Source organism: Rhododendron vialii, chromosome 1a (assembly GCF_030253575.1).
Source record: "Rhododendron vialii isolate Sample 1 chromosome 1a, ASM3025357v1".
Taxonomy (NCBI): Eukaryota; Viridiplantae; Streptophyta; class Magnoliopsida; order Ericales; family Ericaceae; genus Rhododendron; species Rhododendron vialii.
Window position 1 is genome coordinate 3,033,372 of NC_080557.1, and position 17,065 is coordinate 3,050,436.

General features: G+C 37.3%; 2 protein-coding genes and 1 long non-coding RNA gene across 3 annotated transcripts; 2 read left to right on the forward strand and 1 right to left on the reverse strand.

Annotated features, from left to right (window-relative positions):
• Nucleotides 1–794: 794 nt before the first annotated feature.
• LOC131303432 (leucine aminopeptidase 1-like) lies at nt 795–7,423 on the reverse strand. Its single transcript, XM_058330305.1, has 10 exons — nt 6,937–7,423; nt 5,456–5,870; nt 4,759–4,953; nt 4,326–4,551; nt 3,785–3,911; nt 3,553–3,648; nt 2,785–2,862; nt 2,533–2,593; nt 1,814–2,001; nt 795–1,202 (listed from the first exon to the last, which is right to left on the reverse strand). Exons 1-10 carry the CDS (start codon nt 7,150–7,152, stop codon nt 1,074–1,076), a joined length of 1,731 nt encoding a protein of 576 aa, XP_058186288.1. The 5' UTR covers nt 7,153–7,423; the 3' UTR covers nt 795–1,073.
• LOC131303440 (uncharacterized) lies at nt 5,935–7,096 on the forward strand. The gene is made up of 2 exons (XR_009192049.1): nt 5,935–6,867; nt 6,916–7,096. It is a non-coding gene; the product is annotated as an uncharacterized LOC131303440 (long non-coding RNA).
• Nucleotides 7,424–11,590: 4,167 nt separating the features above from the next.
• LOC131303446 (uncharacterized) lies at nt 11,591–16,345 on the forward strand. Its single transcript, XM_058330319.1, has 5 exons — nt 11,591–11,916; nt 12,896–12,956; nt 13,677–13,781; nt 14,979–15,342; nt 16,070–16,345. The coding sequence occupies exons 1-5, from the start codon at nt 11,776–11,778 to the stop codon at nt 16,089–16,091; spliced, it is 693 nt and encodes a 230-aa protein (XP_058186302.1). The 5' UTR covers nt 11,591–11,775; the 3' UTR covers nt 16,092–16,345.
• Nucleotides 16,346–17,065: the final 720 nt, after the last annotated feature.

Sequence of the window (17,065 nt, forward strand, 5' to 3'; positions counted from 1 at the left end):
AATAGAGCCATAACCCTATCTAGGCCCATTGACCATATGACCGTCAAACGTAGAATGGTCAAAGGGAAATTGTTCAATACTTTTTCGAATTGAATGTACCATGAATCATACTTGTCCCCTAACTATTTAATAAAAGTGAATGTCAATATCTTATTCATTTACGTTGTTGCTACGTCATTAGTTAAAAATAACACACAAAAAACGTCGCATGGTACGCCAGATGCAATGAACAATTACCTGACTGGGATTGATGCCAACTGCTTTTAAGATATATAATGAATTACCTGGCAGGGATTGATGCCAACTGCTTTTAAGATATCATTCATTATAAAGCTTTTACCAATATATGCTGCAACTACTACTTTCATATCCAAAATGTTCCGTTGCTTTAATTCCCGGTTGTGGAGAATTTGATTCGAGCCACTGCTCAGAGAATTCTTTGCCCAGAGAGAGAGAGAGAGTACTTAGAACCTTGTTGAATGGGCTAATAGATTATTCGAAAGCACGACTGTCTATCAAGCGAGCCAATCTCAAACGAGCTTTACTCGATCCAACCATGGATTCTTTAAAAATGAGTCAAGTAATATCTTGTTAAAAAACGTACGAGCTTCACAAAGACACAAGCTTGACTTGTTTTACCTAACAAACTGAGTTCGAACGAGCGCACACAATCTCGTACTCGAGTAACTTAGTGTGTTTATCAGCCATATTCTCAGAAACAGACATACCACAAACGCGTAAAACACCGCAAGAAAGAGAAAAAGAAGAGTAAGAAAAGATAAGATCAGGTAACGTGGTTCTGAAAAACCTTCAAATAGGAGAAACCATTTCCAATTTTAGTTCTGGTAAGTAAAAAAGAGAAAATCAAACAGTCAACTTTTACCGAAGCAAAACTCTGGACAGCCAAATGCCTCGGCCCATAACTTGCCTTATTCTTTCATTGAAGAAGATTTTATTCGATGGGATATATATTACCGCGCCAAATGACGACCCCCTTATGATCTCTCCTTTACCTGTGTCCATAGGTCAAAGTGGTGGTGTTCTCCCCTAAAGAGGAAATTCTGAGGATGTGACTAGGAAGAGTTCTTCAGAACCCATTCCACCAGAGTTGAAATGCCAAATCCGGTCGCAGTTTTCTTTTTCTCATTCCAGACGGGGCCAGCAATGTCAATATGCATCCATTGAACCTTCTCATCAACGAACTGAAGAAAGAAGGGGGAAAAAGTTCCATGTCAAATTTTGTCAGGCTAGAACCAAGAAAACCTGGCTGAAAGATAAGACACTCAAACTAGCATCGAAGACTTATAAACATATGATAGAACATAAGATACTCAAATGAGCATTGAAGTCCTATAAATTTTATGTGATATCATAATGGACAAAAGACTCCAGTGTTCGTCGAAAACCACGTGGCCATGTGCCTATCTTTTCAAGGGAAAGGGAACAAGGCTAGCACATGCCCCCCTACAATTGTCGCAAGACATAGATACTTCAAATGACATTTTGATTTCGTGTTAACTCTAAACACAGACTTCCGTGATCCAGTTACAGTCTCAGATTGGCATAGAGTGAATACTCTCCAAAGTGGTGTTCCCCAGAAGCAATTTTCCATCCAAAAGAAAGGGGAACAAGGCGAGCACATGCACATCCCCACTCACCCCCAAAACTGCTGGGCGGGCACAAGCCAAATGGCCACGTCGTGTTCCAAAAGACTCGGATAACTAATCCAAAGGCCGTATTTTAATTCCTTAAGTCAACAATGACATGGCATTCTATGCCAAACATGTTCGTATATAGTAGAAGCAACAGGTACCTGTTTCAAGAAAAGAGCTGCTGTGATGGCTCCACCTTGACGATCACCAGTGTTGACCATATCAGCTACTCCTGACTTCATCGACTCCCAATAACTTTCCTCCAAAGGCAACCTCCAAAGTTTTTCCCCACTTACCTCTGAAGCTGCCATTACCTCCTTTGCAAGGTCATCACTAGGCGTAAACACACCTGTCATTAAACACAGTCTTTCAATCAAGAACATACTACAATTGTTTCAAATCTATGTCGAGGAGAGTGCCTGCTTCACGTGTAATTTTCCTTTTCCTTTTTTATCTTCTTCTTTTTATAATTAACTGCCCCATGAGTAGGTTACCATATCAATTACCAAGAACAATCCTAAAGAGGAAAATAGAAAGAAAAAAAAAACCTTGTTCAAAGTTCAAACTACACTATTCCATAAAGTGTCTCGAAATCCTTTGGGTGTGAAACTTCATGTAATTCTGAAAATTGTGCAAGGGAATCACATATTCCGGGGGCCCATTCTTCTCTAAACAAATGCACTAATCTATTACTTCCATAATATGTTCTCCAATATCACTTCAACTCCTACTAAAATTTGTCTTTGGGTGTAGTTCATGACATACTTACAATAAATTACAGCACGATTCTCTAACTCAGCTAATTACTAGAAGAGAAATCAGTTTCACATCCCAAGTTTAACACCAAGATAATAAAGAGGGGAATTTCAGAGAACAATACCAGCAATTGAGGGCCCAAGAGCAACTCTGCATGCCCCTGTTAGTGTCGCTAGATCGACTATCTGCAAAACAATTTAACAGTGTCAACGAAGCTATGAAATCAAAAGTAGACTTCCAAAGTTGGAACAAACTTTACATAAAGGGTGATAAAAATGGACCAGTGGGCTATGCAAATATTTAGTTTTAAAACGGCTTGGTTTATAAGTGATATGTGTAATACGGAGTATTGCCTAATGGTTCTATATTACGGTACCTTCTCTACACCTTGGTTACAGGCATAAACTAGAGCATCCGCTAGCGTAAGTCTGCCTTCCGCATCAGTGTTGTTGACCTGCATCGTAGAAATAGAACATTATATTGACATATCAGTAACTAAACTGTAGTTCGCAATGCATCAAGTACTCTGTGAGAATGAAGAGAACATGAGGACAATACAAGTCTACTTATTATGTTATGTACGCTAGCACAGCCAATAAAAGTGGATGGTGTACAGCTTAGTTCAGGGTCTACATGGAAATATGATTACAGAATGAATCATTGTCTCCCACTGTTGCATCATAGTCTTGTGAAGACTCTCATGCCATGTTTGGTAGCAGGATAAGTTTGCACCATTTGGGAGAGATTAGACTGGATATGATTGCAGCAGGCTATATCCTTTCTCCATCGGATTGCCGTATCCCCAACCTCCCATTTATGGTATAGTTGGAACACTTCTACCTTCTCTCTTATTTCAAGTTTCCATTTATTCATTCACTTATGAAAAGGTCAATCTATTTCAAACACCCCATGAAGTTTCCTTCTCTGTGGTGAGTATTCGGTATTCACAACGGTAACCAGTGACAAATCACATAAAAAGTGAACATAATATTCCTTGTGCCAAATAAGAAGTCCGACACTTTCCAAACCAAAAAACAAAGAGAAGTATGAGAAGCATGCATATGTGAAAATTAGTACGATATGTGAAAATTAGTACGATGCAATATATCATTTCACATTTCTTCCTTCAAACTCAAGGAACTACCTCAATTGTCTTTCCATTTGAAGCTGTGACAATATCTCCAGGCCTCATACCCGTTCCACTAATCATATTTTCACAAGCTGCAACTATGAAATGAACCTGCAATCAAAAGACTTAAGTCAGAAAATGAAAGGTAAGGACACATCTAGAGGGGGAAAGTAAAAGAAAAAGGAAAAAGGAAAAACATCTGGGTCAATGTAACGACAATATGAAGGCCCAATAAAAAATAATTCACCTCTACTCCAGCAGGTTTAATTTGACCAAGAGCTTTTGCAGCACCCAAAACTGCTGCTGAACCTCCCATATCAAATTTCATGAGTTCAATTATACAGCCAGGTCCTGTCTTGATGTTGTAGCCGCCACTACAGACATAAGAGATAAGTATCAGCGTCTTTGGGATGTCTAAGCTTTTGGGTGTCTTTTAGTCTTTTTTTCCTCCTCACTGAACTTGTATGACGAGATCAATCAGAAAACAAAAACTCTACTCAAAACTAAAAAGTAAGTTTAGAAATTAAGCTGAAAAACATAGGCTCTGTAACCAATGCAGACGAGAGCCAGCTGAAGTAGAAACTAAGAGTTCCTGTAGAAGAAGATAAATGTTTTATCAACCAGAGCAATAAGAACCTCAAGTGAACAGACATCCCCCTATCAACGTAAACGGCTCACATTCTCCAACTTAAATGGCACGAAACCAATAAAAACCCATGTTGTTTTGGTCAAGTGATGACTCGAACTAGAATCTCTTCTTTTTGAAGAAAATAGATATTTATAATCACCTGTCAAAGGTCAACCCCTTTCCCACCAAAGCCAACTTTGTTTTAACAGGTCCACTGGGCGGTTTGTAACATAAATGGATGAAATGAGGAGGATTTTCCGATGCGGCAGCAACACCAAGGTAAGAACCCATTTTCAGTTCCTTGCATTGCTCTACATCCAAAATTGTTGCAGAAATAACATCGCCATACATGGAGGCAATCTTTGAAGCCTCTTCTGCTAAAACCCCTGAGGATATAAGAATCATCATAAACAACGGTTATCTTACTGAACAGAAAACATCGACAAATGTGAAAAAAGGAAGAATAGAAAATTAAGGCACTTTAAGACACTAACATAACATATCAAAGGTACAATAGGTATGCATCAGATGCACATTATACAAAGTAGACAAAAGAACAAGGAAAATTATAAGGTTGAATAGTGAATACAGACCAGGGGTTAGGACATTGGCGGGCGCATTTACCAGCTCTTTCCCAAGGATAATCCCGGAGCAAACGTCTTCAGTGTACTTAAGCTTCTTTTCCAGATCAGATCCAGTTCCAAGACCAAGAATATCAACAGATGTAAGCGATGATTTTTTTGACTCTGACTTGAACCTATTATCTTCAAATGTACCCAGCACAGTTCCTACAACATTCAAGCCATTCCACCAAATTCAATCCCATAAGAACCCAAACATGTGTCCACTGCAATACAGAGTATCTCCAACCCAGCTGCATTTCTCTGAAATGCAGACCCCGATTAGAGTTGCCAAATTTGGAGACTCAACCCAAAATATAGATATCTCCATTTGCATAAATGTACACAACTAATTATAAACAGATCCAGATGTTCATAAAATTGGTTTTGAAAAGTTATTGACCATGCAATCAAAATCATGCCAATGCGGACATATGTGATAGCTATATAAAAATATCCAAATCAACAATTTGGAGAGAAAGTTGAGTTGTGAAGATAATTCAGGGGATTTTAAAAATAAAAAATAAAAAGATATAGAAACGGAGAATTATGGCTGAAATGTTTGAAAAAATTATTTGCTCTAAGTATGCTTGGCTAATAGATATTGGAGAATAAGGTTGGAGTTGCTCCCAGGAGTTGAAAAACAAGAAAAAATGAAGCAAACTATTACCAGATACTATCGCTGAAGCAGTATGAAGTTTTGATTCGGCTGAGAGCTCCTCAGGAGAAGCAATCACAATGGCCACATTACTCGCCTGAGAAGCCTTTGCTGCCGCAGCAACGGACTCACCAAGACTCTGATAGGTAGCGGTGGTTGATGAGGACTGTCCAAGCCCAATTAACCCAACCCTTTTTGACCCAATTCCCGAAAGCCTTAGAACAGTTGACTGTCCAGCTTTCCCATTAAAATCCTCCTCCAAAGAAGCTTCAGCCAACAAACCACTCAAATGGGAGTCCAGTTTCTTCAAGATTGGGTTCTGGAATTTCAGGTTTTCATCTTTGACCATGTCTTTCTCGGTGACACCCACTGCCAGTATATCTCCTTTCCATTCCACCACATCGATCTCTTTTGCAGAAAAAGAGATCTAACAGAATTTCCCCAAACATGAGCACAAATAATTAGAATTTCAATTACTCACGTAATCTAGTTTAGAAACAACGGATATATGTGAGACCATCTCCACCACCTTGCTCAAACTCTTAACTTTGATAAAAAAATAATAATAATAATAAATTATTGAGTAAAAGATTCATTTGATATGAAGCACTCCAATGAAAAAACTCAAATTAAGCATACATATTTGGCAGAAAAATGGTAATTTAGAAAGCCACAAGGTAGACTTGCGAATTTTAAGTAAAATAAAGTCCCCTTCGATTGGATTAAGACTTGTTTTGATACAAGTTTGATCGAGGAAGAGACGCATTTGGGAGGTTCTAAGATTTGAGCAAGGGCTATAGAACAAAAAAAGAACAACGGGTTAATACATGAAGACCCAAATACAAATCTCAATTAATCAATAATCAGTGGAAATGATAACACTTCAGAGGTCGTAACTCATGGAAAAAAAGAGTGAACCCATAAACTGAACAAGACAAGCTCAACAATTAATGCATCAATGATTCAATGCACAAAATGTTTTTTTTTTTTTTTTTTGATAAGCCAATACATATAATGAGACCAGATAATGAAGTCCACAAAATCTTAAAATTTCAGCCAAAAAGAATAGTCACTCAACACAATCAAAGAGAGACATACAAACATAGGAGATTACAGGATATAAAGTGTGTGTTTATGTCAATACACCAAATGTTTAGATACATATATGGAATGAGACCCAAATAAAGAAGTCCACAGTTGATTGATTTTAGCCAGAAAAAACAATCATACTACAACCGAGGTGTTAGTCACCCCTTTTCCGGCCGACGAGCATCCAGCCATTTTCAGAACATTGACTAAGACAGAATGTTTAAATACACATATGGAATGACTAATGAGACCCATATAAAAGAAGTCCACAACTGACTGATTCTAGCCCAAACAATCAGAGTGCAATACAACCAAAGAGACATACAAACATCTGTGTACAGATATATATATATATATATATATATATAGAGAGAGAGAGAGAGAGAGAGAGAGAGAGAGGATACCTTAGGGGGGTCGATTTGAACAGGGTGAGTGAGACCGAGACTGGCGCGAGCGAGAGAGTGAGCCATGCGCTTACCTCTGCGACAACACAAGGGTGTAACTGCAAAAGAGAGACCCAGAAGGGGGGTGGATCGCAATTTTCTGAAAACAAGCGAAGAAGAAGATGATGGACTGGTTGAAGCAAGTGAAGAGGCTAAAGATACTACAATTGCGGCCATTTTAGGATGTGGGGTGTCTATCTATTTATAATGCAACTTTCCCATTTGCCTAGTGGCTTGTGCCAAGTTTAGAGAGAGAGGGAGAGAGGGAGAGAGAGAGAGAATTGGGTTGACAGGGAGGGAGAGAGAGAGATGATGATGATGAGTGCACTGACATCAGAGTCACAACGCCAGCATCTGCACCGAGAGATTATTCAATGCTAAGCAGTGTTCTATGTTCCATTCTCCCCAACTTTTGGGTTCATTTCTTCTTCTTCTTCTTCTTCTTCTTCTTCTTCTTTTTTTATGTTTTGTTCGTTTTTTCAGAACTTTTGTTATTGTCTTTTTTGTTCAAGTGTCATCTTATATAGTATGAATTTTTTTAAAAAATCGGTCCACATTTAGGCTCCTCTTGTTTTAACGTAAAATATTTTTTCTCAACACGGTGGTGTACACGTAGCTGTATATCGGATCCCATCACTGGCTACTGCTTTCCAAAAATATTTTACAAATTTTTCAGTGTTTGGTTAGATGAATAACAAGTAAAACATTTTCAAGTGTAAAATAATTTTCATCACTGGGCGTAAAATGACTTACCACGTAATTGGCTGTAAGAGCATCCACATTGTAATAAGCAAATTGGTATGGATAAACAAACTTAACAACAATGCTAAAAAAATACCTCACATTGTAATAAGCAAAGTTACAAGTCTTTTAGCAAATAATCAAATTCCACTCATTCTATAACCAAACTTAACAACTTTTACCAATAACCAAAACTCAATAACCAAACCTAATAACCAAATTCAAAACTAAAAAATTAAAAAACACCTCACATTAGAATCGTCTCATCGAGACGAATAATTTGGTGTGGTCGGGTACGTGATTGGAACTCGTTTGCAATTGGACATAGGTGCATTGCGTATTGTGGGGGGGTTTTTTTTATAGGGATACAAAAATAACCAATGTGGAGGTCAAGTTTGTTAAATTTGATTATGAACTAAATGGATAATCAAATGCTGACGTGGCACATTTTGATTATCGATTTTGATTATTCCCATTGCGGATGCTCTAAGTTGTTTTCATGATTCCTTTCGTGTGAAATTTCCGCAGCCAATTCCTGTTATTTCCCCCCTAATTTAGCACAATTCCTATTGTTTCCCCTCTAATTTACCCACAAAACTCTCTCTTTCCAAAGTATCCCACTGCTAACAGGAGAACACAATCAATCAATCTCTCTCTCTCTCCGCACACTATTTTTCCATCAATGGGCGTAAAATGACTTAGGGGATGTTCCACTTTTGAAAAAAAGTACTTTTTGAAAAAAGAAGATAATTTCAAGCTCAAAAATTATGTGTTTATGCAAATAATTTTCCTACCAATATGAATCTTGTTTGATAAATTTCATTAAAATCTTTTAAACAGTGCAAAAAAAATTAAAAAAATATTTTTCATTTTCATTATATTTAAGTTTGAAATTGCCTTCTTTTTTCAAAAATTATTTTTTTACAAAACCGAAACACCCCCTTACCACGTAGTTGGCTGTAAGTTGTTTTCATGATTCCTTTCGCGTGAAATTCCCGCAATCAATTTCTATTATTTCCCCCCTAATTTACCCACAATTCCTATTGTTTCCCCTCTAATTTACCCATAAAACTCTCTCTCTCTCTCTCTCTCCAAAGTACCCCCCACTAACCAAGTTCTGAATACCGTTTCGGATAGGATATTGATTTTCTTACTAGTACGGTACGTACTGGTACCGGTCAGGTACCGGGTACCGTTTCAGATTTACCGCAACTACAATTATATATAATTATAACTCAAATTTTTCCATACTATGTAATTCATTCTATAATAAATATAGATAAGACAATAAAATTCACATAATTTCCTCTTCCCAACAGAAATCCATTTCTTCTCTTCCTTTTTTTAATCAAAAAATTACTCCACTTCCACTCTCAAACCATGTGTTGTAAACCACTGGTTTTGTACACACAAAAGAAAAATCCACAGTTTTTGTAACTTTTCGGAAAGGAAAATGCTATGTACCCCGAAAAAGTATCCAGAAATTATCTTAAATTTGAAAATCAAGGGTTCAGATTGACTTTAAGTGAATCTGGACCATTGATTTTGACATTCGGGGTAATTTCTGGGTACTCTTTCGGGATACCTAGCACTTCTCATTTCATCACCCTTCCCTTTTATTCTCCAATTGGGTTGTATTATGTATTATTGAGAGGAATTCCAATGGAAAGATCTATGTAAGTAATCACTTCCAGCCATGGTCGATCCTAGGATAAGCTGGAGAACACCACGAGGAGCCACATTTTTTTTTAAGATCTCCTCTTTTCTCTTCTTTTTTTTTTTCCTTTTATTTCTCCATTTTCTCCACTGACCGGTGCAAAATGGTATTGTTTTGCAAAATTCTACCCGAAAATCGCTGGTAACATCATCTCGGCCGGTATTTCCGGTAAGGTTCGGTATTGGAGCCGGAACAGTATTAGAGGGTTACGGTATTGTTTTTCTATCAAACCGGTACGTACCGGCCGGTACGAAACGGTATTCATAACTATGCCACTACCAGGAGAACACAATCAATCTCTCTCTCTCTGCACACTATTTTTCCATCAATGGGCATAAAATGACTTACCACTTAATTGGCTATAAGTTGTTTTCATGATTCATTTCGCGTGAAATTCCCGCAGTCAATTTCTATTGTTTCCCTCTAATTTACTCACAAAACACACACACACACACACACACACACACTCTCTCTCTCTCTCTCTCTCTCTCTCTCTCTCTCATGTTAGTACCCACTACTAACAGGAGAACACAATCTCTCTCTCTCTGTCTCTCTCTTTCCACACACCATCTTATCTAAATCCTCTCCCTCTACATTATTTTGACGATTTTCGGAATCGAATTCCACCATCTTATCTAAGCCATCTCTCTCCCTCTGCCGACCAAGCACCAGAAAATAAAAAGTTTAAAATTTATTTTTTGAAAAAACATTTTACATGAAAAATAATGTATATTGTAAAACATTTTACATCGAAACAAACAGAGCCTTAGTACAAAACTAATTCAAAATCGATAAATTTTTTGAATTCTTTTTATTATTTTCTCAATTTTTTTTATTATCCTCATCAAGCTAAATCTATAATCTATAAAAAAATTTTGGAAAAATAATTTTTATATTCCCTTTTTTTATATTCATACTTTTTTTTTTGTCTTTTAGCCAAAAAAAGTCATACACTGTTAACATTAAAAAACAAAGAAAAAGGAGTGTAGATATCAAAAAAGATGTGAAAATCACTCCTCAATTTTAATTTAAATCTCAAATTTATTTTAAGTAATGATAAAAAAAATTCAATAATAAATTTGACCCCCCGAGTTTAGAATCGGGACTAACGACCTCTAGTTTTCAAGACAAGAGGTTATCCAAACGACGTTGTGATAGACGACCTCCAATTTACTTCTCAGTTTGGAACTTAAGAAAAAAAAAAGGAAAATTAAAAAAAATTCCTTCTATTGTTTGGTTGGAAGAAGAAAATGAAAATTTCAAGTTTAATGAATAGTAAATTTTTTCTCATATTTTCTTTTCTTTTCCTATGGTTAAGTCGCGAGGTTCTCCAAAATGGCGTCGCATGAAGGCACACTAGATAGGGATGAGCATAGTCTGGATTGGTTCGGTTTTATAGTAAACCAAGAACCAAATCAATACCTACGGATTATGAATTTGAAAAACCAAACCAACCCACAAAAATTATAGAGCCAAGCCAATCCAAATCATAAAAATACGGTTCGGTTTCAATTTTAAACCACAGTTTGCTTTGAACTAAACTATATTAAAATCAATTTTATTCAAATTACCAACACACACTAACATAAACCTACTAATTAGAACCAAACTAAATATTATGGTGGATATATGGAAATTTAGTCTAAATTATCTTCGCAATGAAGGAAAATTAAATATACCAGTAGAATTAATAAGATCAATAAATTAGGAAAGTAGTTGACTAAGGCTCCCATATATATTTAGTGAATCATAATAAAATTGGGAAATGATTTTGCGACTCCCTTTTTTGTTAACGTCACTCCCTGCAAGTGTATTTTTGCAGGAATGACATTAATAAAAAAAGAAGTGACATAATCAGCCGCCATTAAATTATATATATATATATATATATATTTTATGGTTCGGATTGATTTCGAACCATAACCGTGGACACGTGAATCTACAAATAAAATTATATAACGCAATTTCTAATTTTTCCAAGCCATGACTAAATCACATTACTTAAAAACCAAACCAATCCTTTCGCTTTGGATTGATTTGGACTGAATTTGTCGTTCGACGGATTTTTTTTTCATTCACTTAAAAACCAAATCAAACCTTTCGGTTTGGATTGATTTGGACTGAATTTGCCATTTGACGGATTTTTTTCTCATTCACGGTTTGATGGATTTTTTTCTCATTCACGGTTTGACGGATTTTTTCTCACCCTAACACTAGACTTCTTCCCCAAGTACCGTCGTCCTACTACTACTACCAGTGACAAATTGGGGTTTGTGAGATTCTCTCAAATTTCTAGAACAAAAAACAGTGGTGGTCTAAACGAAACCCTAGAACAAGCAGGAATGGTGGGGACGAATTTGAAGGCGGAAACCATGTCTCTGATGGACAAACGGACCGCCCTGGAGGCCGAGATGAACGTGATCATCGACCGCCTCTGCCGGCCCGGCGGCCCCGGCCTCTCCGGCAACCTCATCGATTCCGAGGCAAGCATTCGTTTGTCTCTAATCCTTTGTTTTTCTTTGCACCTTTGTGCAAGTATTTTTTTTTTCCCGGTTTTTGTTTGGGTAAATTAAATTTTATTCAACATCAACCAAAACAAGGCTGCAGCCGGCTACAGCAGACAAGCACAAGGGAGGGCATACCCTCCCAAACCACACCTTACACCATAGACGCGAACTTACCAACATCTAGGCAGGAAAACAGAGAAAAACACAAACACACTGCTGCAACTATGAGGAAAAAATATATGACGCTATATTCCAAGTTTGGGGCACAGGACTTGATTCCTAGGACTTCTCTTCACCCTTCTCCAATTGTTCTTATGTGTGTAATTGTGTTTTTAAGGGTTTTGGATTTGAGCTGTTTGGGTGGTGGGGATTTCAGGGAAAGTGAGGAATGATGATTGGATGGATTAATAGTGAGAGGATAATAGGATATGTAACACGGATGAGTGATATGACTGGATTGATGCTGCGGTGATTAGGCAAGCTCCAGCTTTCGACTCAAACTCGAAGCTTCATTGATATGAAACATTTTAAAGGGCAAACTCTCACCTAAGCGTAAGTTAGAGTAGAAGTTCCGTTAGTTGATTTGATGTAAATTTGATAGACACAAATGCCTGTAAAATTTGCATAAAGATTTTAGTCGCTTGGTTTCAGAAAACTCGTTCAGATACAGGTTTGAGTCAAGGGGTGCAGGGAGTTTTTTTTTTTTTTTTTGGAGTTTGAATGGAGACTTGAGTAGAAGTAGCTGGAGATGCTCTTACCAATGCCACATTACCACATTCCTGATTATTTTACGTCCCTTGTTTCAAGGGATTGGTATGTAACCCCTCAACTCCATTGCAGTGGAATAGCGGGCTCACAACATGACTTAAAAGTATTATTCGATTAGCAACCAACAAATGGGTGTGCCTTACATCTTACAGTTGGTGAAGTAAGTTGAAGATTTTGTTTTCTACAGGGGTTTCCAAGGGCGGATATTGACATTCCAGTTGTTCGAGCAGACCGGCACCGTCTTGCTGGTGCGTTATTGCACTCTCTGTTATCATATTATGGTTTGTAGTGCTCTTTATTTGGGATGCAGCCCTCAAAGGGCTTCTTGGTATTTGTTCAAAGTTGGAATTGTAAACCTCGTGTTAACACTTCATGTTCAAGGAGTGTTAAGATTCCTGGTGAAGTTCAATTGTAATGTGTACTCTAGCTGTATCTGGAAAAAAAAATAAAAAATCTCGATGGTGTTCATGGGTTGTAGACTTGTATTTTGAATTGCATCCAAGTTCTATTTATGTATCACCTGAATTTTTAATTTGACGGAAAGAGGGTTCAACGTAATGTCATTGTATGCAATATGTTAGTCAATGAATAAATGGAAACCAGCAGATCTGTTTGGGAGCGTTATTCTTGTAGAGTTAAGTGCAATGTTCATTGCCATAGGAAGCTATGGGACTTTTTTCCCGATTTTTATACTTGTTTGCTGTACTTTTATTTCCGAAGGTTGCTGGATTTCATGTTATTGGGAAGGTTTCCTGTTTTTGAAGTCTATTTGGTTTGGTGGTTAAAAGTTGATGGGCATGCGTTGATTGCATTGCATAATGGCCAAGTTTCTTTTCAATACCCTTCTCTGTCATTATTTCCATGGTGAGTGCTAGTGTTAACTACTGCTTTGGCAGTAACTAGTAAAAGTCTTTAGCACTCTTGATAATTTTACTAGCTTCATTAATTTTTTCACTTGTCTGTTGCAGAATTGAGGAGTGATCATAAGGTTATCACTGAGAGAATAGATCAACATATACAACTTCTGCATTCAACAAGGCTGGCTTCTAAGTCTTCGCCCCTTGTACATTCAGGTAGGAAGAAGGGATCCATTTGATATTCTCTGTTTGCAAGGGGGAAATATTCCAAGTTTTCTGCAATGACTTATCTTGTGGATCTTTCTTGCTTCAAAAGATATTTCTTCTTTTTCCCTGGCGAGTTTGAGCATTTATTATTCCGTCCTACAAAATATGTATGAGTAACTTGTTTTAAGCATCTAAGTGCAAGTGGGACTCAAACCAGTAAGCAGTCCAATTAATTGATACTTTGATAGTTTTCTATTTGACAAGACAAACTTGAATTATTTGATTTTTTGTGAATGCTGATGTTACTACGGATAATATTTACTGGGATTTAGTACCAACATTTGCTTTTCAATCTATAACTTTCTATAGTTTTGGATGCATTTCATGTTTACTTTAGTAAGTCATGCATGAAGTTTTTGTTCTGCACTATGGAGCTGTAGATAGCCAATTTATGTGAGGTTATTATCTCCTGGTGCTATACTTCCAATATTACCTTGCAGTGGAAACAATCAACATTGACTGCTACTTTTTAAGTAATCTGCCCATGTTCCTGTCAAATACGCGTGCCAAAGAAAAATTATGTCACCAGTTCCCTCATCTTATTCATCTAAAATATTCTCTCTTCATCAGAAAATATTACACGAGATTAAGGGCTTATATTTTCTGTCTTTTCCTCTCTAGATGTGATTATAAATTCACACTTTTGCAAATTGAGGAAGCATTTTTTGCCCTTTCAACTGCTTAAGGGAGTTACTTCAGTCCACTTGCACTCCATTGTTATCATGTCTAACTCTTGCTTGTGACAGTGTTTGTGATTCATTTACCTTTACATGATATTGGATTGTGAAAAAAAGTAGCGCACCATTGAGAGTGATTCAACAAGTGGCACAAGTTTCTGGATGATTGCACTCCATTGTTATCATGTCTAACTCTTGCTTGTGACAGTGTTTGTGATTCATTTACCTTTACATGATATTGGATTGTGAAAAAATGTAGCGCACCATTGAGAGTGATTCAACAAGTGGCACAGGTTTCTGGATGATTTCTTGCACTTCTAATGAGTGGCAGATGGTTCTTCCTTGAAATAAATAACTTGATGGACAAATATTTCTTAGTGGATATGCATCTGTTTGTTGTTTTACTCTGATTAAGTTCCTTTCTGAGTTTTGCAACTACCTAACTGTCTGTTCCCTAAAATATTCCAAGGTAATGTTGAAGGGTCAAATAGTCTAGATTCATCTATTGTCAATGTTGGTACATCTGCGTCCTACCACAATGTTCTTTCTGGAAGCACGATAAGTGCCATGGATGTTGATGCAACTGTCAGCATACCATTTGCTTTAGTTGATGAGATAGCTGAGGATTCTCCAGCAGCAGAAGATGGCTTACAACTTGGAGACCAGATTGTAAAATTTGGGATTGTGGAATCTGGTGATAATTTGTTGTCAAAGCTTGCTTCTGAAGCTCAGTCAAATCAAGGCCGTGGAGTATCTGTAGTGGTTTTGAGGCAAGCTGCAGTTGTCAACCTGACAGTCACACCTAGAGTATGGCAGGGTCGTGGCTTACTGGGGTATGTTTGGTGTTCTTCTTCTCGATGCTCATTTTATGATTTAGATGATTGACTGAACCTTTTTGCATGTCAGTTCTAGCTGGAGTGATTTGTACTTCTTGTGATTGTTGTCTTCAAAATTTCATTATGTGCTAGAACAAACCTGAAGGAATTGGACTTCAATGGATTCTAGAATGTTTTCGAGAGCACTTTGGTGTGGACCATCACTCCACTTTGCAGTGGCTTTTGCCCTGATTGACTGGAACTTTTTGTTAGGTGACAACTGACAAGGGAATGATTTGTCGCCTCCCACTTGTCTTTCTGGATCAATGGTCGGTTGCAACAGGCGTTTCTTGTTTTTTTTCATGTTTGATTTTAACCTCCCGCCCTCTCGTTTGTGACTCAAATCTACCAATAGACTACCATGAGTGAAATCAACAGAAAATATTAAGATTGGCTCCGGAAAAATGAATTACTCTGGCTGCTATATTCTTAACGATTTTCTGATTCTTAGTTAGGTTTTTGTTTCCTCAAACGTGCTACTTGATTAACGTGACTTTTTCTATCCTTTTTGGACGGGGTGTCAGTATAATTTAGAGGTAGAAGACGGGAGTAGGTGTTATTTGTTCTCTTGATCTTTTGCTTCTCTCTCTCTTTTTAATATATTTTTGGGTTCTGGGGAAGGGGTTTTAATTGGCCTTGAATGCGCTATTCCTATTTCTAACTGGCAATTTTCATTAACTTGCAGATGTCATTTCCGAATGCTATGATTGCCACGATCATGTCGACATATGGACGAAATTGAGCGAGGGCAGCTGGAAGACAACGTGCAATAGATGTGTTTTGGTTATTACATCTTTTCTTCACCTGTCCATTAGTTCAAGGATAACAATTCTGTAAACTTTGATCGTATCTATCATCTGTGTGAACATTTTGTTTCACCAGCTTATTGTATCTTCTCAAACCTTTTTTTAGTGTGCTTGTGGATGTCAGAAGGAAGATGTATCCAGTCATTTTCGTTCCATATCTTTGCTTCAATTGCAAAATCTTTTGTCATTATGATGGGATCAATTGGAGGATCAGATGTTCGTAGCCGTTATCCGGTGTATGATTAACTTATCTGTCAGGAAGGCATTGCAATACATGGACTTGGCGGCGGATTGTGTAAAGTGTCACATTCATCTAATCCTCGTGGCTAGAATTGGTTTTTCTCAAACCTTCAATTATATTTGAAGTGTGAATGGTATCTGCATAGTGCATGATACACTAGAGTGTTTCATCCGTAAGTGTTATCCATTGTTATATTGTAAAGTTCAATTGCTTAGTCATAGTTGCGCATTCGCAACTAAGCACGCTGGATATACTATTCCGCCGCTTCACTTGGGTGTCGAGTTTTTGACACGGGTGTTTAACAATTTTAGAACTATGTACACCACTAGAAATTCCTGTAGATATGGTACACTGACGGTAGGGACATTAGTACTTGTACTAAGTCATCAAAACTTTGACCGTATATTCTGTTTCTGTAGTCAGGTAAAAACACAAGATCAGCCATTCCTCTTCATAGATATCCTTGTCTGAATGATATGTCGCATCACATCCTATGTTTGACTGATCCAACTTTCTGAGACAGTTGCATTTACATCTCTTTGGTGTTATTCATGTTCCTGTTTTCTGTCATATCTCTAGCTTGGAATAATCATCTACCTTGTTTCCTCATTTCTGGGTTTGGTTGGTTTGAGAC

What these genes read in the sequence shown, in the direction of transcription:
- LOC131303432 (XM_058330305.1), bottom strand. Translation starts at nt 7,152, where the DNA reads ATGGCCGCAATTGTAGTATCTTTAGCCTCTTCACTTGCTTCAACCAGT. An exon ending in CAAATGGAAAGACAATTGAG is followed by an intron (nt 2,863 to 3,552) that starts GTAGTTCCTTGA and finishes TCTACGATGCAG; the next exon opens with GTCAACAACACTGATGCGGA. An exon ending in CAGCTCTTTTCTTGAAACAG is followed by an intron (nt 1,203 to 1,813) that starts GTACCTGTTGCT and finishes TTCTTTCTTCAG; the next exon opens with TTCGTTGATGAGAAGGTTCA.
- LOC131303446 (XM_058330319.1), top strand. Translation starts at nt 11,776, where the DNA reads ATGGTGGGGACGAATTTGAAGGCGGAAACCATGTCTCTGATGGACAAA. An exon ending in TTCGCCCCTTGTACATTCAG is followed by an intron (nt 13,782 to 14,978) that starts GTAGGAAGAAGG and finishes AAATATTCCAAG; the next exon opens with GTAATGTTGAAGGGTCAAAT. An exon ending in CAGGGTCGTGGCTTACTGGG is followed by an intron (nt 15,343 to 16,069) that starts GTATGTTTGGTG and finishes ATTAACTTGCAG; the next exon opens with ATGTCATTTCCGAATGCTAT.